Below are 22,169 nucleotides of genomic sequence, written 5' to 3'. Positions count from 1 at the left end.
CTAGAACTTTTAAGTATTTTAATACAAAGGTACTAAAAATAAATATTATGACATGGGCGCCATTAGTTAAAGTGTCATCTTGGGAGTTTTTTAAGAATACTCCTTATTGCTTAGACTATGTTTGTTTTTTCAGTTTTCCAAGTAACCCGAACATAAAAGAAAAATGGATCGATGCAACGGGACATAAAGATTGGTTTCCAACAAAATATGTATAAGTAGCACAATTTGCTCTAAACATTTTAATGAAGCCAGCTTTGTTGAAGGAAAAAAGCTTCGACTATTGATAAAAACAGCCTATCCGACAATTATTGATATACTGAAAACGATAGTTGATGAAGAGGTTAGTGTGCTCTTTGTTAAAAACATAATCTTAGGCATTTGAAATGCGTACCTATTTACAAAAATTGAAAAGTCTATCATCGTACTGACGGGCTCGGGCGCGGGGCGGGCTGGGAGGCGGCGCGGGGTAAAGCGAACAAGATAGTACGATGGGATACGGACGATACTAGAATCGCCGCGCGAGTGGCGTCCAAATCGATTTAACGTAAAATGAAATTACCATCACTAAAAAGCGCTCGTGACGTCATAACGCGTCAAGGTCAGTACAAAAAATATGACACGCTTGGTTTTCATACAGATCGCGGTACTTGCGTTGTCTACTAAAATATACATGTCTGTGGCAAAAATATATAAGAATGGACATTTGATATTCTTTCACGAAAAAACTACTGAATGAGTGTTTATGGAACTTTACAATTATACATATTATAGATTGTATTATATGTATTGATTAAACATCAGAATAACATATAGGCTACAATTTACCGCGGGAAAATAACTCATTCCCACAGGAAAAAATTGGTAAAAGTTTTAAATAAATTGCTTCAAATAAAACAAATAAAATTTAAAATTTTTTTTACAACATTTTATTTCGATACTTAATTAACAAATTACAATATTTATTATTTAAAATAGATGCCACCTTAAACTTGTGGCACAGCATCTCTGCAAAGCACTTTACTTTTCTTCCCGTCTGATTCGAAATGATTTGAACAAGGCCGAGAATGTTTTGAAGGCTTCCAATTTTCCCTGTGCTATAGCTTTAACCCAAACATCTTTTAATTTTTCTCAAGCCAGAAACCTGCAAATAACAATAAAATCCATACTTAAATACCTTTTTTTTTTCTCCTAACCTAAAGCAGTCATTATCAATGAAGTACTTCGTACCTACTCAAGTATCGATAATTGCACAACACTATGGAAGTTATATTTTGCATTTTTTCTAAAAACTAAGCTGATTATGATTTCATTTCAATGATTACGGTTAGATAAAACGTAGATGATTATGAAAATAACGTAAATTAACTTATTTATAATACAATTAACAAAAAAATTGATCAAAACACTAACCTGTGAAAAGACAAATTCCAATCTTCATCCGATTTCCCAGTACTGCGGCTTTTACAGCCGTGAACAACACAAGCCATGTAATCTTTAGTAAATTATCTTTTCAGAAAATAACATAAGAAACTAGAAAACACGTTTTTCACTTCAAAAACAATAATTAAAATCACCATGCGTTAGTGACCAAACTGGTCACTAAAACAAATTGAAATGGCTACATGTCATTTCAAACTGTCGAACTGACATATATCTGTCCTCTTTTTTCGCATGACATTTTGCCATAAGCCAAAAAGGCCAAACTAGTGCTTTATTGTTCAATTAATTGTTACTTCTCCAGGCTTGATAATTGCTCCGAGCAATATTCAGACATATTATGAGCTGACGGCATTCAAAGATGCTAGTCGCGTTCACGTTATTAAACAAGCGCGGGCGGCGGGGCGCAGATGCCGCTGCGTTCGCGCTTCAATAATACGACTCCGCGCACACACACACACATGCCGACCTATTCCAACGCGTACAAACTTTGCCGGTGTGTTCAAACACATGTGACGCGGACCGCGGCCAACTTCTAAACAACAAACTGAATACTGATAAATATGACTGTTATCACTATGGCATTATAATAAAAATAATGCCAATGTTTTGCAATTATTATTGCATTTTCCATATTTCACTGTGCAAAATACTCATTTCTATTTTATTAAAGTGCAGGTTATTAATTTCATATCGGTATAAGAACGATCAAATATTTTTACTTATACTACTTAATTAGTAATTACTATCGACATGTTTTTTTTATTTTTTATTTTATAATATTCTAAAACTAAATAAGTTGAAAATCTTCAAATAACATAAGCAACAATAGGTAATTCGAAACTAAATAAAAAACGCTGAAACGTATTTTAATTTTTATCAACTATGTACATTCGGAATTAGGCTCCAATTTCACTTTATACTTATTACCTACCTACCTACTTACATTGTGGTGAAAAATAAAGTTCTGTTTGGATGTAAAATTAAATTCATTACATATAGATAATTTTATATGTATGTATCTAATCAGTTGTAAATATTTTATGGAAATACTTAAAAATATTATAAGTTATAATAACAACATTGAATTGAAATAAATTGAGGGTTGATACCAAAAATTCAGATATAATCATTAAGTCAAAAGTTATATCAGAGTTCGTGAGATATATCGATATTTGGAATAAATACATCCCACATAATAAAGAACATTTTATTTAAGATTCCACATGCGACTACTTTGGCTCATTTGACGTGAAAAATAACGCTATTTTCAAGGTTAAGAGCTAAACCAAACAAAATTGACGTAGGTAAAAAAGGCTTTGTTAAATCAAGTAAATATTTTTGAATCATTTTTTCACACTACTTTCACTTCATAAAATATTTAAAGGTCAGGAAACGGTGCAAGATAGATATATCCAATAGATATACAATAAAATTGCAGGTTTTACATGAAAAACACCAAGCATAAGTATTTTATTAGTTTGCCATCCAATGTCATTCTATGCATATTGAATTATTTTTTGCGCATAGGTACCTATATTCAAGTTTTATCAAGTAGATAAGCCCAACATTGCTGTCCCTGATGAAATCTGATCGCTATAGAAGCAATTAATTCTATGTACCTAACTAAGATTAAAGACCATGATAAAAACAATATTTTGCAATATTTTCGAGAATTTAAGTCAAATAAAAACTTTACACTTCTTAAATTAAAGCTTTACTGCTATTTTACTGGTTTTCCTGCCTATTATTATTTTTTTGGACAGAAGTCTGAAGCCAGTGAATAAAATAATGTAACACTAATTTTGTAATGAAACGAGAACAAAGAAAACATAAAGCTGTGTACTGTGTACTGTGTGTGTGTGTGTGTATGTGTGATAAAAGCTTGAACTAAACTTAAAGTATCATAAAAATAAAATCCGCTGAAGGCGGTAGAAAAAAAGGTTTATTATTAATATTTTTGGATCTAATTTAAATAAAGTTGTACTTATAATTTTTCTATAAAATTTTTATAAAACAATTGTAGACACAAATAAAACAAATGTAGGTACAAGTAAACCTCGTCATTGACGGGCCTCGTTGTGGTAGATACTTATTGAACTTTTAATCCTAATTAAAACCTCACGTTCTGTGTTGTTTGACATGACACTTTCTATTATCTTTTCGTTTTCATTTAAAAACATGTATGTGAGTATAATGTGTGTGTACAAATGGATAAAATTCCTCATAATAGTCTTAAATGGTTTAATTAAAGACAAAGTTCTTACGTTCGTATTTGTGATGATATATTTATGCATACTGCATATTTGTAGGTAATAAGAAGAAGCATTCAGGCATTTTTTTTATTATTTTGTCTTTGACAATGTAATGAGGACCATGTAGTTAAGAGGGCTCTTTACTTGCCAAATAAAAGAAGGGGTCTGAGGCGTCCGCCAGCCACTTGGTGGTCCACCATATCGAACGACTTGGAGCGAGCCCAATTGAACAACCAGACAACCCAGGATAGGCCATCCTAGCGCATGAGAACGAGGAGAGCCGACACCAAATAAAGGGATAAGGCAAAGGAAAAGAAGAATGCTGTCTTTGACAACCAAAGTCGAACCCATACAGCCATGGAGAATATAACTTGAACTTCTTCTAGAATATTAGCACGATTTAGAAATTTTGCCTACTCTAAAATACTTTTTATTATATCTCGCCGAAATATTTCAATAATTGTCAGCTAAAATAAAATCGACTCTGTTAAATTTATCCGAATAGAATATAAATAATTCATCATACAGATTTAAAATAAAAAATATACTACCTATTTGAATATTTATCTCATGATTAGAATGGATGCAGAATATCTAAACATTTATTTCTCGTCGCATCTATGACTACAGAATCGACCGATGAATCAGCCGTAAGCATAAAGAAAAACAAAAAGCATAACTCAGTTTTGTTATTTGCATTGTGCTGCAGAGAAAATTGCTAAGTATTACACAAGTAAAAGGGAAAGGGATTAAACACTTGCCGGTGGAGACCCTTGACGGATGAACAGGTCTTTTGTCGGTGAGTGGACGGCGACGGCATCGATTATAAGTAAAATTAGAATAACTGGACGTTTGCCCGAAGAGCGGGCAACAAATAGTACTAGGGCATGCGACCAATCGTACCAGCCGCAAATATATGCACCGTGCTGAATGCGGACACACCGCGGAAGATATCGCACTAACATTAACCGCATTTAAAGTTAATAATAGAGAAAAAATCTCAGCTAACATAGAAAAAAATCAAATTTAGATTAAAGCTACTCTTTCTTTTTTAAACCATGATCTTGACATTGAATACAGCGGACCAAAAAACACGTTATGTTTTGAATATAGCGTAGTGCTGGTCTGAGAGAGATCACTTAATACTAACTTTGATCGTTATCATGTACTGCAAAAATACAATTAGGCCACATCTGTATATAAGAGCACTATGTTAAAATCGCTCTATAGATATCCGCGTGACGAGGACACAATCAATGCGGAAACGAGTCTGGCGAATGAGAGCGAGATGCGTTAGACGCCCGAGCCGCCGTCACCGCTGCATTTGTCTTTCGATGCACACGTAATTGCATCGAAATTAGTGCATATAGTTAATCGAGTGAACGTAACGAGACAGTCTAGGATTAAACTAGAGTTTATAACTATCATGAAGAGTATTTTCATGATAACGATGCATTGTGCAGAGTGAACATCCTATAAACTGGTATAAAGATCCCACTCTTTATACCAGTTTATAGGATATAAAAGAATTTTTGGTACTTGTATAACTTGAAAATTTGTCTTAATCTATATTACCAAGTTGTGGTAATCAAATCATATGATTATTTTTTTATTTTCAAATAAAATCATGTCATTTTAGCAATGTAATAGAACGTACTTAAGTTATAAGGATAACTATACTACCTAGTAACGGTGAACTTGCAAGATTTTTGCGGTTCCTAAATACATAGACTGGACTTCTAGCCATGTTATGTTCTCATAACACTCGAAAATTAAAGGATACTTTCATTAAAAAAAAACCGTAATTGATAAATGATAAAGCTCTGCTCAAGATATCGTTAATTTGAACTTATTGCGGTGATGATTTTTTTATAAATAGTTACGTTTATAAATTAGCTGCTTTTATGTTCTTTCTTTTTATAAAAGAAAAAATTATTTCAAATTCGAAGTACCAAAATAAAAACAGCCATAATTATCAAGTCAAAAAAACATACCACAGACCAAAAGCTTTGAATATTTTATCATCCACCAAAAAGAAATACATACTCGTAAATAAAGTATAATATTTAATAAAAGCGCCATTGAAATATTAATCTTTAAATAAAAATATATATTTTTAATTCTTTATAATTAGATCCTTAATAAAAAAAAATCAAAGTACCTACCTAGATTGATTGAGTTTCTTATGTCCTATAATGTTGGATAAACTATAATTTTCTTTATTTTTGTGGTTGTGAAAACGAGAACCGATATGAAAAAAATATAAAATCTATAGTTACTATAAAATTTTACGTATATAAAATCAACCCTATCTCTGTCGATGACTCGAAAAGCTTTAAGTTAAATAAAAATATTTTTATGTTGAACTCTTTAATAATTTCACTTTAATAATCTTTTATAATAACTACGATACCTTATGGAACTTATTCGTGGACAGCTTTAAGCTCTTCTATATTAACACGCAAATAACATCTCTGTTCTAACACTATATTAGCTCATAAACACTTAGCCATTGTAAGTAAATGAAGCTAGATTCTTAAATTAATCTTAAATTTTGCATAATCAATTTAAAAATTACTACTCTACAGTTTTTCACAAACTCATAACTGAAAATTAAAACCAACAAATTAAAAATAGAATCCATATACTTCTTGAAGGTATTTAATGTAAAGAAATAAAAACACAAAGAAAATTTCTTGTGCAATTTATTATTTGTGAAATATAAAATAAATCCAGAAATTTCAGAATGGAAACACGTGCTTTTGTAAAGTTGCGCTGTGCGAGTGTCGAGCGCTCCGAGTTCCGACGCGGACGCGGCGTGCAGCAAGGGCGTCGCTATGGTGTTGGTAGCTTTGGCGCGGACTTACAAAGCTCCGTTTCTTACTAGCGATGCCGTTAGCGCAGGCTCGGGCGGGCGGCAGGCGGCGGGTGGGCCGTGGGAGGTACCGTTAGTGACGTCACAGTTATGACGTCGCAGTCGTGACGTCAGGCGGCGCGATATAGCCACCAGCCTCGGCGGCGGCGGCCTCAGTATCGCACCGCCCGTCCGACAGCGCGTACTTCCGCGCGTTCCCTTGTTACTTCGACTACCGCAAACTGTGAGTGAGTGCGCGTGCAGTGAGTGCTATGTGCTCGGCCGCATGAGGATCCTGTTGAGCGAACTAGGACTATCTGGCGCGTGCCTCGGTTTGACCCTGGAGCCGCGCGCCGCCTCTGAGGACTCCGACAAACCAGCGCCAGGTCAGCGCCCGCACGACGATTCGCCTCCCTCTACTTCTGTGTTTATTTTCGCTTTCGTTGTGTAGAACCTCTGGGTGTTGTAGACTCTGTGTGGAACTGTTGTGACGATGGCCATCGGCTAGAATGCGAGGTGCGTTGCTGACGCCCTCCAGCCAATTTTGCGGCCTTAGACAATTTCTTTTCACACGTATGTACTTTATTTATTATTTTATGATTTTTTATTAATTTTGATTTATTTATTTTTACCTTTTTTAAACAATTGAAGAAAAAATCTTCTGTTGCAATTTTCATAAACTTTATCGTTAAGTTACTTTTAAGTTATTAAATTATTATTACTCCTTTACGTAATTTTTATCGTTTCATTTTTCTATCATAATATTATTATGTCCACATTAAGTACTAACATAACGAGATATATATTTTATTTATACATCCACCCATACCAACGTGGGAAGAAACAGAATGCAACACTTACCCAATGACCTATAATTAAATGTTACGAACATAAAAGGAGAGCTCGATATTGAATATTAAAAATAAACATGCATATTTTCCCGTTAATATTTTGGTTATTTTAATTTTAAAGACCTAAGGGTTACACGAGCTTTTTCACTGTCACCTTGCTACAAGCTTTGTTCAATACGTAGAAATTAAGAATATTATTTTTATTGGAACATCGTTCATTTTTGCTAATAATTTCATTAACAACATGAAATTCCGTTGAAACTTTCCAACTTTTTTTAAACTGAAAAGATTTGTTCAAAACACGTGTTTGGAAAAAAATGTTTAGAGTTTGTTTGCAAGTGCGACAATATTCGAATAGATTAGTTATTTAAAAAATAATTTGATACACGCTGTTTCATGTATGTATTGTATAATTAATTATTTCAAATAGTTCTCTTCTTAGTTATAACGATAACGTAGAACTTAATCCAACAACCCATTCAGCACTTTTTTATTCTTTTAATACAAAATAAATTTCGTACTCACTTATTAAGCTTGCTAGAACAGCAAGTAATTCCTAATATGTAATAACATAAGAATCTATAAACGCGAAATAACTGCCATTAATATAAATTAAATGATAGAAAATTATTATTATTAAAGTGAAATATTAATCAAAACTTCGCCATAATAAATATAGAATCTAATAACATGTCAAATGATCGTGTTATATCACATCAGAGTATATTAAATAAATCATTAATGTGTAATGCAATTATACCACAAGACATGCTAATAAAATATTGCATAGTGTAGGTTAGTGCGGCAAAATTAATATCGTTTTTGTTGTGGAGCATTAGGTAACTATAATATAGGATGAGAGTGTCGCGATCGCCTCCGGTTTGGAGCCGATGGCCTCACCTAAACTGCCTTCCACTTGCCTAATCGGCTGTCGCAACCGGCAGACGTTGCACCTGCCGACGAGATGTGTCCGCAAATTGCCAATGATCACTGATCGCATAATACTGTATTGTAACACTACATTCAAAAACATACGTCTAAGCGCAGATCAAATATTGAACACCGAAGCGGCACTTTCACTTTTTATTTACACGTAATATCTAAATATTCACCAGCATCGGGCATATAAAAACAAAAGTGGATCTATAAAAACTACGTTTCACTCATGTTTCACTAGATTTAGATTTATCTACCTTTTCATAGCGAAAAGAGGTCCAAATATTTATTTAATATTTATAACAATTGTCTGTTTTCGTATTGAAGCTTTTTATTCGGTAAATCATGCTAATGGTTCTATATTACCCGGCTGATAAGACGTGATATCGGAGTCCAGCTGGCGTGACGTCACGACGGAACACATTCGTTTCTCTCTGACGTCATATCTACTCCGCCCTGGGCATAAAAGCTCCCGACGCGGCCGAGGGCGCGATATCGCGAGAGCCTAGATAAGATAGAGCCTATTGTTATTATTGTCATATAATGGTTGCATGCGATATATATATCCGTACTATAATTATTAATATGTATTATAAATGCGAAAGTAACTCTGTCTGTCTGTCTGTTACTCAATCACGCCTTAACTACTGAACCAATTTACATGAAATTTGGTATAGCGATATTTTGATACCCGAGAAAGGACATAGGCTACTTTTTACCCCGGGAAATAAGGTTTTATCCTGGAAATCCCACGGGAACGTGAACTATGCGGTTTTTTCTTTGACTGCGCGGGCGAAGCTGCGGGTGGAAAGCTAGTATTACATACATATATGGTATTGATTTAAACCGAAAATGTATCGTTCTTTTGTTGGTTATTTATTCATTCTGATTGAAAATTATATATTTTATATGCCATCTCGTTCTTATTTTTCACTAGTAGTTATTTAATTTACAAAGACAATATTTAAAAAGCCGGCATCAAATTCTCTTGCTTGCCCGCTCTCCCATATATTATGCACTTTTATTTTACGAAAAATATGTATACAATTTTAATTCACAAGCGACTGTTAAGTAAACACCTAACTTTCATCTCATCAAATTATTGTTAAAATAACAAAACACATAGATTGTCCCAACGGATTTTAGCATCTACGTGTTAAGTCGAATCGGTACCCGTCGCCGGTGTCAATAAAATTGCCTACTGCATATTTTTAGCCATTCATTTTAACTGCTGAAACGTTTGAAGCGGAATTACGTCACAGCGTCTAAAAATACGTGGGTGGCTGTGCGGTGGTGGCAAGGGGGTTGGGAAGGCGTACGAGCCCGCGGCCTCGGCCTCCATCGGCACCTGTGACGTCGCTCGCGTTACGTCACGCATCGACCCGCGCTCCGCTTCAAGGTCGCCCTTGCGTACCCTCGGCTATCGACTTCCTTCAACTTGTTACCTCATTAATTTCCCGAAAATTCCCCTCATACCTTGAGGAAGTGTTATTATCAAATTTGGAAAAGCCTGGCTCTAATTGCACTAAAAGATATCTGCATTTATATCTTGTATAAACTTTTATCTTTAAATCTATAATAGATTCAATAATATCTGTCTTGATGATATTTTATCTTTCCTTGTCCATGATATCATGTCTGAAATACTAAAATAAATCTTAGACAAATTAAAACCGGAAAAATATCAATGATTCACTAGACACAAATAAATTGGCATGGTCCATTAATTCTTTATTTAATAAACTTTACCTCAAATACTAACCTGCCCTCAAAAGTTAGCTTTTAATTTCATTTATAAAATGTATCATCATGCACTTAACAAGGACAGGTAGGTAAATTTTTTATACGAACTTGACACAAAATAATAGAACAACTGTTAAGAATTTGTATCCTAGTGACCACACTAAATCTCGTAAATTATCATTAATTTACGAGTAATAAAACTAAAAATTATGATAAGTATACAATTTTTAGTTCTCCTTTTTATGTAAGTCCGCCAATTTGTTAAAAAAAATGTCTAAGCAGTGCGTTCATCTTGTTTGTTACGAACTTAGAATATCTGATTAAATCTAATGACTGATCGAACAAAGTTTGCGAAGTCGACACGTTTAAATTACACCAATAAATTTAAATTTATTCAAAATAGTTACATAATCTTCTTAAATAGCCGCGGCGACTACCAGCGAGACAGACTTCAAGGTCGCGGAAACAGCTTTACCAAATAAAAAAATTGTTAGATATCCAAAGCTTAAGATGGTCATTAAATTTTTAGTGTCATGTAAACGTATCAAGATTTAGGTAATTAAAGTAATCCAGCGACGTAACTTGTAACGATTGATTATTATAACAATTAACAGCTGTTGTTAATCCCTGTTTTTTTCTTCGTTCATTAAGATGTTTTAATACAGTATATAATATCAGTAATTTATAGTGAGTATACTCAATGAAAACTTTGATATATTCTGCGCGGTTCACATGCGTTATATTTGCATTAAATATTTTAATAAACTGGAAATATATACAATAGGTATATAAAAATAATATATATATAAAACTGATAATAAACTTTAATAAATTTATTAAACTGATAATACCTTTTACCGCATACACACATAAAATTACTGACTTAGTTTGTACTGCACATTTTTCATGAATGAAGCGAATTGAGTATGACAATAGATGGATAAATTATAAAGTTAAAACTTAAATGACGTATCCGTTCAGACACATCGAATTTAAGTACTGATATGATACCTACTTTTAATTACTTTTGGTAATGCGGATGTTCCAATTCATAAATTTAATTGTTTATATAATATTCTATGAATTTCATATTGACTGTGCTCTATAAAATCGTATTAAAGTCACAAAATCTTGTCCCAGAATAATTATAAATCTATAAATATGTATAAGTATTTCATTACCTCGAAAAGGCCGCTAAATTAAAGTTGTAAAATATAAAAATTATTTATGTATAAGTAAATAAAAGACTATAATTTCCAGAAACATTAACAATTATTTCATCAACAACATGTAATAACTACCCAAAAATTTAATTACTACATTTAATTGAAAATTGGAAGTTGTTTCTGTAAGAGATTTTGAGGCGCCTCTGGTATTCAATATTAATAACATGACACCTAGTAGTAGGTACTAAACCAGTTATGTTTAAAAGCTGTTCAATTTTATTATAAATGTAGAGTTACATTAAAAATATACCTACTTTGTATTTAATCAGAGAACCTGAATAAATATTTACAAATTTATGTATAGTCTGACGCAAATAGTAACACAAAGCACGTGTATATTTAAATTTGCATTAAAAAAATATCCTAGACATACACATTTAGAAATATCCTAGACATTTAAATGAAATAAAAATAGTCTTTTATTGTTACTTGTTAGAGACGAGATAAAAATAAACTTACCGCAAACGGCAATAGGTATAGGTAGTGTACTTAGCACTACAGTATTTTGTGTTATTGGGTGGAATACGTCAAAGGCGATGACGTCACACCGAACCACCCCCAGCCCACCGACACTAAGTTCTGATTCTCTACAGCTGACTATTTGCTATATAGTATTGTGGTTTGAAATATCTTTTTATATTAGCTCTGCCTACATCATTTTTTTTTCAGAATATGTATAACTATGTAATTCCTTATCTACTAAATACATGTTATCTTGAGTATTATGTAAAGCTTAAAAAAATCGGTTAAAGTTAAATAAAATGAAGCAATAAAGGACGTATACATATAATATTATGACAAAGAAAAATGTATATATGTATATACCGATTTATGAATTTTAGATAAGTAAAAGAAATCCAGCTTATAAATTAGTAAACAGTAAGCCACTGAAGTTTACATTTTTTAAATATGCACTATACACATAAAACGAAATACAATGTGTATAATAGAAGATTGATGTCCTATAGGACATTATAACGTCATTTTACAAAATATAGTAAGATCCTGAAAAGCCCACACTTTTATTAGAAGCTCACAGTCCAACAGTTTATTTACATAAAGTGAAACACTAGTACCATCTATAAGGTGGAAACGAGAACATACTGAGTTAGTTGCGCCATCTTTCGCATACTTTACTAACTATAAGTTATATAAGCTTTTAGTTTTCCCTCCGATGTTACCCTGCGGCTAACAGTGTTGCCATGTTATCCGCAAGATGTCGCAATAGCGAAGCTTCCTGTGAATAAACAAGGATTAGACAATAGATAACTTTAAACCTGCTGAAAAGTAAAATACTGAAAATTTTAAGTTTATAAATTATGACGAAAATCATTTCATTATTTTTCAGCTCTTTGAGCATCCGTTTTTTTAACATTCAAAAGTTGAATATTTAATCGAAATATCAAAGAAATTAAAAACCATAAAATATATTTTGGGTCACAGTAGTGTAGAATTTTTTGGAAAAGCTTATTGTTATATAGTTTTTAATCGAATATTTAGAATCTATAGTAAGTCCAAGATATTATTAAACCTGCGTCATACTTATAATCCAAATTGAAATACAAGAAGTATTTTATTGAAAACCAAACCAAATTGGTAGGTTTATTTCTATAGTACCTTTAAATTATTCGTAAAATATACACCTTACATATTGTAATTTGTACCACTATAATGAAAAGTTAAAAAAATGTAAACCATTGAGTACAACACAGTGCACTTTAAACTGCCAATTTTTATGCATCTGCTCATGAAATATGTAATGTAGAGCTTTATGCTGCCACGCCTTTACCAATACATACATACGGAAGTGTATTTGAGATGCATAAATACGTTGTAAATTTTGTAAGTAATAAAATCTTCAGATAAACAAGCACAGTGTATGCAGGAAATAGTCTCAAAATTGCCACTTGTTACTTTATAGCGACAAGATAAGAACTTGAGCAAGTTTTTTCGAATGAGATTGTTAAAAACAAGGTTTATCGAGCATGGATTTATTGAAATTTCTCTGGTTTGAATTTATTTACTCTTAAACAGCATAATATATTGGATTTTCGCTACATATTTATCACCGAATGGGTAAATTTTTAGCTGTAAAAGCTCAGTAGTTGAATTGAAAAATTGGAGGTTCGACTGATTTTTTTGAACCTATATCAATATCTGCACATTATCTACATCACCACTGCTGTAATCGGTGAAGGAAAATGCATATGGTCAAAATCGAGGAACATGGCCTAAACTTAATCAAATAAATATGTTTTCTTTCTATTCTTTCAAATCTTTCATAGGATGCATGTATACTATACAGTAAACAAAATATATAAATTTAGATTCAATTTAATATCCCCAATTTTTAAACCTAAATAAAATGCATTATTTTTGCAGATTTTTGAAAATATATTGTGAAATGTGACTACTAGGTGCAAAAGAGAATTATTTTTAATGGCATTCATGTATTTATGCATGCGTAAACGTTTAATCAAGTATACAGCTAAATATAACTTTGTCTTTATAAGTTCATTTTCAATAATAATGTTATTATTAAGTTAAAAAATACCTATATCTAGTAATATTGCTATTTATAACGTTTGTATTTAAACATATTGTACCTATTACGTGCAAAAGAAAATTATTTTTAATGGCATTTATGTATTTATGCATGCGTAAACGTTTAATCAAGTATACAGCTAAATATAACTTGTCTTTATAAGTTTATTTTCAATAAATAATAATGTTATTAATAAGTTAAAAAATACCTATATATTTAGTAATATTGCTATTTATTACAATTGCTCACACCGCTCTAAATAACATGTATGAATTATAATAATCATTGCTTACCCATAGACGTTTAAACATCTTCTCTTATATATAAAAATGAATCGCAAAATGTGTTGGTAAGCGCATAACTCGAGAACGGCTGAACCGATTTCGATAATTCTTTTTTTATTATATTCCTTGAAGTACGAGGATGGTTCTTATGTAGAGAAAACGTAAATATTATGTACCACGGGCGAAGCCGGGGCGGACCGCTAGTTATGTATAATTATAAAAAGTTCATAATACGATAAAATGAAATATATATATACCTAAATATAGACATTGTATCATTCTTTCCTGTAGGTAATAAATCACGTTTTTGAAAGTTTAAATTGGTTTTTATTTGTTTGTTTTGATTTATTAATTTTATTGATTTGTGTAATGGGTTCTGCTCATGTTCTGCTTTACAATACAAGGACGTAATTATTATTTATTAAACCACATGATATTATAATGAAGACATGATTGTTGGTGTGACTACAGAAAAATTTAACTATTTATTTTCTTAGGAAGAAAATAAATAAAGGTCATAGAAAATTATTCTATGGCCTATATTTATCTTTTTACCCTTTAAACTAACTATACCTACTATAAAATGTAAATAACAGAAGATTTATAACTGATTAAATGAACATAAAATATAATTGATTACCTGTTGATAATTAAAATCAGAAATAATAAAATTAAAATCCCAATGATTTAAAACAAGTTCCAACCTCCACGACTACATAACTTCCTTGTTGTTAATATAGGTACAGACTACAGAACTCACACATTAGTTGCACCGCTAGAATTATTTAAATGATATGCATGTGATGATTATAATTATTTATCCTATAACATATTTATATTATATGTAGGTACCTACCTATATTTCAGCTTTTCAAAGTTCATTTCCGTAGTTAACTTAACTGTAACTTGACTAAATTGTTCCTATAGTTTACTTCTCAAGCTATAATAAGATCTAACTACCTAATTTGTTAGTACATTTTTTAAATATTGGAATTTGGAAATGTGAATTTATGTGAAAAAATACCTATTTAAACTATGTATTTCAAGAAGTTATCTGCCTTAACATGAAGTTTACTTTAAAGTACAAACCAAATAATTTGGAAAATCCAAAAGTGCACGCCTCATAATTTTTTTTTAATAAATATTTATTAATTATTATTTTTGTTTATTTAATAACAATTAAACCACATCGAATCAGACCCTGAAAAATGAAAGGGTTCTATTCCTGAGCATACTCAAGCGTAAGAGAAAAAAAAAGACTCGATTAGTAAAGTATTTCGGTCGCTATCGTGTTAACAAGAAAAAGGATCCGCACATACAGACACACGGACGTCCAAGACAGAACTTTTTTAAACTGTTTTTTAACTAGTTTAAATAACAAAAATGACATCAAAAATATCATGAACGTTAAAAATAGTGTTTTTTCTTAATATGTGTGTGTATGTATTATCTTACAAGTGCAATGTATGATACATAAAGACATTTTAAGTTTGAAAAATCAGATGTTTTGCGCGAAGTGACAGTAGTACCCACCTCAACGCTTCGCTTATGAGGCGTGCAAAAATGTCTTCAATCGGATTTATTAGATAAGATTAGTGATGAATTGTCCATCAAATCGTATTACATAATATTACCTATTAACCTTTGGAAGAGACTTATCTGCAAATAAATTCATAATAATTAAAAGATTTTTTTATGCGCTACCCTCTTTTATTTCAAATACATATATTGACCATACAAAAGCACAGATGTTAGGTATGATTAGATCAAAATATTTGGGTACTTTCAACTATTATTAGAGTACTATCGCTCTCTCTAATTTATCACAGAATATATCTAAATTTTCTGCCTTAATACATAATGATATAGGTATTTTATTCTGGGTATAATTAACTACGTTGAAAAATTGCGTATTTTTCAACGCGATCACAAGTAATATTACTTGTTTAAAAATACAGATCCTACATTATCTAAAGGTTTATAATATAATATAATCGTAGGAAATTCAAAACTATACGTTAAATATTCCTTTAAAAATACTTGCGGCGTGATCAACAATAGATACCGAAGTCAAATATGCAGTTTTTTAAATTTTTGTCTGTTTGTCTGTAACTATGTATGTCCGAGCTAAACTCAAAAAGTACTGCACGGATTTACTTCAAATCTCTCAATATTAGAATATTTTTTGTCAATTTATCATATTACTATAGTATGATAAATTAAATTAAGTTAAATAAATTAAAATAATTAAAATGTTGATTGTTTAGTCTATAAGGTTACATATATTTTGATGTTTTGTCTGTTTCTTAATAAGCTCGAAATTAATGGTTCCTAACATAATAGAAACTGCAAATGCCACTGATTTCATAACTTCCCAAGGGATCTATCGCCTTTGCGCCCCAAAAACTTTGTGTTTTTGCTGTTTTACCATTCTCCTCTTTATAACAAAGGCGTTAAGTGCAATATTCTATTCAAATGAGTACATTCAGTAGAAGTTTTAATAGACGTAGATGAGGTGTGTATATTGGATTCAATTTTCGGGGCGTGGCGAATCAAGCACCGTGACACGATGTATTCAAAAAGGCAATATTTGGCTGACAAAACAGCAGTATAAATTAAAAGACCTTTCTTTAAGCCTGCCACAACTAGTTATGCCGGGATTGCGTTCGGTTGTTTTGAAGTGACTATAAGAAATATTGATTCGTCAATTACGTGCGCCTATTGGAAAGTAGGAATCAAAGTATGTTCGTCAGGGGTAAATAATATATGGATCGCATAGCGTGATAGTTCAAAGCATGATACCCACAACTCGTCGTCCGACCGCTCAGTAACACTTGCGTCCAACCCTTCACAACAGTTATTCACTAATTTAATTTATTTGACTTTTCTACTCAAACGAACCGTAAAATATAATTATACAATATTATTTTATACGCCAAAATAATTTCTGGGTTTCGACTATGTCATGAGAAAATGTTTTTTTTGTTACAGGGTCGAGCGCAATAGAGTCGCGCTCGCCAAGCGCTTTCTCACCAAACTCATCCAGCATGCTACTGCTGCAGACACAAGTATGTATTTCATATAAATTTAATTATATATTATTCAAATATAGTAATTTTATTCAGAAATTGAATAAATTAGTTCATCAGTTATAACACCTGCAGACGGTTGCTTTGAGAAACGTCACAATAACATGTTTGAAAAGAACGTCATTGGCTTACCGTGACCGCCCATTTATGTCCGCCTACCATAACATTAGTTACGCCTCTATTTATTGATTTTGTTTTCTTTTACAGAGCAACTACAGTTCGTCCTTCACTGATCTTCTGTCATCGCAGTATCAAGAAGACTCATCAGAAATCTTAGACGAGAATTTAGATCCTTTTCCGGACGTAGAGTTTCATGCTCCGGTACCTCCTGAGATAAAATCTCAACGCACTACGCCACTGAGCGAAACACCGTCACCCACGCCAGGACCCGCGTTACCAAGCTTTGAGGAAACATATTCAGTTCGGTATCCAAAACAAGAGATGGCAGAATTTGGAATAAAAATGGATGAAGATTGTTACAATATTGGCCCATATTCTCACCAAGGGCACGCACCCACTCAATTACTGTATCAATATCATCAACCTTCTTTACCCTATGTTCCTTCGCCTTATTACGCTCCGCCTCAACCTTGTAGTCCGACTTTCGATACAGGAAGCGTTACCCCTACACAGGATTCATATTCTTTACCCCCATTCCCAAGTACAGCAGATCTACATATAACAACAGATCAAAGTTCAAGGCAAAGACGAGCTTCTTTACCCGTACAGAGATCAGAATCTAGCAGTTCGAACGAAAGCCCTAAATTACACGGTGGACGCGTGCACTGTATGCAAGCGTCAACTCCTAGTTCAGCAGCAAGTTCTCCAGGTGGTGCACCACAAGATAACGTAGGAGCAAGAGCTGCCCCGCAATCACCCAGTCAGTTATGTGCCGTTTGTGGAGATACTGCTGCTTGTCAGCATTATGGTGTTCGCACTTGCGAAGGATGCAAGGGATTCTTTAAAAGAACTGTACAAAAGGGATCTAAATATGTATGCTTAGCTGAAAAATCCTGTCCAGTAGATAAAAGAAGACGTAATAGATGTCAGTTCTGTCGTTTTCAAAAATGTCTTGCTGTAGGAATGGTGAAAGAAGTTGTGAGAACGGACTCGTTAAAGGGAAGACGCGGAAGATTGCCTTCTAAACCTAAATGCCCGCAAGAATCACCTCCAAGCCCACCAATCTCTCTTATAACAGCTCTCGTTCGTGCACATGTTGATACTTCTCCTGATTTTTCTAATTTAGATTATTCTCAATATAGGGAACCCAATCCAATGGAACCACCAATGTCAGATGTGGAAGTAATTCAACAATTTTACTCACTGCTGACGACGTCCATCGATATGATTAAAGTGTTCGCAGAAAAAGTACCTGGCTATGGGGATTTATGTCCTGAAGACAGAGAACAGTTATTTGCATCCGCTCGTCTAGAATTATTCGTTCTTCGACTCGCTTACCGGACTCGTCCTGAAGACACCAAGCTCACATTTTGTAATGGACTCGTCCTTGACAAACGTCAATGCCAGCGTTCCTTTGGAGATTGGCTGCATGCAGTACTTGACTTCAGTAACACTTTACACTCAATGGACATAGATATATCTACGTTTGCCTGTCTTTGCGCCCTTACTTTAATAACAGGTACGTTTCATATTTATTAATTAACTTTACTATATTATTTGTTATAAAAATAATTTGGTTATTCTTTATAAACACATGTTATTTGCACAAATTTGCATATCTTTACATACAAGAAGCTAATTATTGAATAAATCATTGAATTTAATTTCAACGCTAAAGAATGAAAAAATAAATGAAGAATGAATTCAATGAAAGTAAGTTATGTTTTAAGCATTAAGATAAATAGATATTACTTTGTAAAAATGAACAGCAATTAAATAATTGAAATATTTGTCATTTCTTCCAGAGAGGCATGGATTAAAAGAGCCTCACCGAGTGGAACAATTGCAAATGAAGATAATTGGCTGCCTGCGAGCACATATGCCAGGAGGCGGAGGTGTTGGTGGAGCCGGAGCACCTCACTTCAGCCGAGTGCTCGGCGCCTTACCCGAGCTACGTTCCTTGTCAGTGCAGGGTCTTCAGCGTATTTTCTACTTAAAACTTGAAGATTTAGTACCAGCACCTCCACTTATCGAAAATATGTTCCGAGCAAGCCTACCTTTCTAGAAAGTTTGAACCTACTTCATGTAGTAATTGCGGATCTCCCCGCCCCGGAAACTCGTCCTTCACTTATCTAGAGCCAACTCCCTTATTTTTGTAATTATTTACTTAAATTAAAAATATTTTTCTATAGGCTAGTTTAATAACGTAGAGTTCGATCTCCAAGGAATCGGTTCATGCTTATAGTATGAATTTCATTATAATTAATTTAAATTGAAAATGTTACTTATTAAGTTGTAAAATTAACGTACGGTTAAGATTAATTTATTGTTATTATTGTATATTTGTGTGTGATTCAGTTATATCTTTTAAAATATCTACTTAGTAGGCTGCATTTGAGTTACCGCTCGTGATCAATGGCATCTCGTCGTACAAATATTCCTATGTTATTTACTTGTGTATTATTTTAATAAGAAAAATCTAGTCACAAGACTTATAAATGTAAAAATTTGGCTTATGGGTCACCGATTTTTTATAGTATTTTACAAATAATTAAAGCATTTGTTGATGTCAAAACTTGATTGTGATAAGCGGAGAGTAGGACGTCTTTTCGACCAGTGTTGCGTTTCTTCGTTTGTCTGACACATGGCATTGAGTCGAAACGGAATTATTGATAGAAGTTACCTTTTAGGTTTACATAATTTTAACGCTTGGTCGTTTATTTTGTTATGATATCTTGCGTCTAAGGTCAGGGAAAAAGTTCAGCATGATACAACTCCTTCAACTCCTACGTGTCTTATAAAGTACCTTCGTAGATAGGTAGCATAGAAATTCCTTAAAGTATAATATAATATTTTGAAATGTAGTTTTAAAACATATCAGTGTATTTTAACTATGATTAAAATGCACGCAGAAGTTACTTACTTGTGAGTACATAATATAATTAAAGTTATAACTAATTAATTAATATATTACCTATGATATTCAAATTAATGTGGTAACCCAAATGTACAATTTAGTACAATTACATGGGTGATGATCCTTAATGGACCAAATAGTACCTACCTATATATACAAACCTTAATATCAAAATTCGAGAACTTATAATTTTCAAAGACCGATACAAATATATTAGACTGATAGGTATTTACATATATATATATATATATTCGTCGCTCGAAAACAATTCTGTAGGTATATATTATAATACATTGAATTTAAACAAAAAAGACTTGAAAAAGCATGTATAAATTTATCAATTTTGTTTAACTTTTATATTACTTGAATCAAAATATCCTTTACAAAATTCACTTAAAAGTGATATAAAATATTCGTTTTCTAGATTTAAAAAATGTTATAGATTATATTAAAGTGATAATTTTATACTGAATTGTATTTTGATAGAAAATGCAAGTGCTGAACTTTTTGCTCTATACCAGAGCCCCTATAATGTACTAGTTAATTTATAGATATATGAGTAAGTTATAGTTTATTTCTTAATATTGTATGTTTCACGCATTTCTGTAAACAATATCTAAGGTGTCTCCCTACTTTTTCCGTTTTCTAAGGTTTAAAGTGTAAATATTAAATACGCACTTAAATTAATTAATAAGTGAAAAAATAAACTATCTGCCTGTGGATTATTAATTACATTTAGATATAATATTATATCTGTTTCGTTCAACTTTATCAACAATGTTCAAATGCACATAATATTAAAGTACATTAAGTTCAACCCTGTTTCACATTGAAAATGTAGATCTTTATAAAACACATTCCACAATTAATACCTTATTTAAAAGCAAATTATACAACTACCTTCTTGCTTGTAATTAACGTGCACAAAAGTAGGTGAGCGCTGAAAATTATGAACTTGCCATAGATGAATAAGTATGTATTTAAACCTGCAGCATATTTCATAATAATTTATAGACTTTAATACCTCCATTTTGAATTTTCATAACTTTATTGCATTTCTTTTTCTAAATATAATATTTTATTGATGTGCTTTTGTTACTTAATTATTATTATTATTTTTCTTTGTAAATATTTTGTCACAATTATAATAACGCAAAAGCGTTAATTGAAATTTTCTGGTGTTTTTCTATCTGGGTAAAACCGCGAAAAATTGTACATGAATTATTTTTTCAATGTTCCCATTTTATTTCTCATATGGCATCAACGTTTTTTGACAACAAGTGTTTTGTTAGATATGTAATAAAAGGTATGCTTGTGTTCTTTTAGATTATTTCATAAAACTCAATCTATCTCTTGCAGAAATATTTTATTTTATATTTTTTTTACTGGCTCCACTTTTCTGTCCATATAAAAAATATTTGTCCACCTAACACCCTTGTGACAAAAACTGATAACCCCTACGAAATGGCATGACTGACTCGCATTTTTATGAAAAATTTAAGTTATTCGGTTCTTATTCAACATGTACATAAAAATCTTTTAATGCACAAGGCCTTAATCTTTTTTTTATTATTATTTAAAAAACTGTCCACTTTTTTTATACGTGTGTAACGTCACGTATGTAACGTCTCTAACTGCTATACTATAAGAATTATCAGAATCCTTCTCTTATTTTATTGAGTGGCAACACTATTTGGCATGCTGGCAAAATTTAAAAAACAAAGCAGCCATTTTTTCTTTGAGAGAAATGGTGTTTTGTATTGATGTGAGATTTGTCGCTCGAAAAAAGGGTATTTAAAGTGTTCGATTGCGAGGTAAGTATATATATTCTGTCTTATTATTATAAATCTTTACGTAGGTTTACTATAAAACTAAAGAATCAGACTACTTCGTGGTTCTTAGCATTCACAAT

General features: G+C 32.1%; 1 protein-coding gene and 1 long non-coding RNA gene across 3 annotated transcripts; one reads left to right on the top strand and one right to left on the bottom strand.

The window, feature by feature from the left end:
* Positions 1 to 921: 921 nt before the first annotated feature.
* Positions 922 to 1,759, bottom strand: LOC149910359 (uncharacterized). The gene is made up of 2 exons (XR_016457790.1): positions 1,411 to 1,759; positions 922 to 1,141 (listed from the first exon to the last, which is right to left on the bottom strand). It is a non-coding gene; the product is annotated as an uncharacterized LOC149910359 (long non-coding RNA).
* Positions 1,760 to 6,457: 4,698 nt separating this feature from the next.
* On the top strand, positions 6,458 to 21,432 carry Hr38 (Hormone receptor-like in 38). Of its 2 annotated transcripts, none has more exons than XM_090112953.1 (4): positions 6,458 to 6,932; positions 17,123 to 17,199; positions 17,428 to 18,859; positions 19,146 to 21,432. In XM_090112953.1, exons 1-4 carry the CDS (start codon positions 6,833 to 6,835, stop codon positions 19,403 to 19,405), a joined length of 1,869 nt encoding a protein of 622 aa, XP_089969079.1. In that variant the 5' UTR covers positions 6,458 to 6,832; the 3' UTR covers positions 19,406 to 21,432. The 2 variants fall into 2 exon arrangements, with proteins under 2 accessions (XP_089969079.1, XP_089969071.1); XM_090112945.1 differs by having other exon boundaries at positions 6,918 to 7,119.
* Positions 21,433 to 22,169: the final 737 nt, after the last annotated feature.

The sequence above is a fragment of the Colias eurytheme genome, chromosome 2, assembly GCF_061535395.1.
Source record: "Colias eurytheme isolate Ceu_HAF_F1 chromosome 2, ilColEury1 Martin Lab GWU primary, whole genome shotgun sequence".
NCBI classification, from domain to species: Eukaryota; Metazoa; Arthropoda; class Insecta; order Lepidoptera; family Pieridae; genus Colias; species Colias eurytheme.
This window is presented reverse-complemented; position numbering and strand designations above follow the sequence as displayed.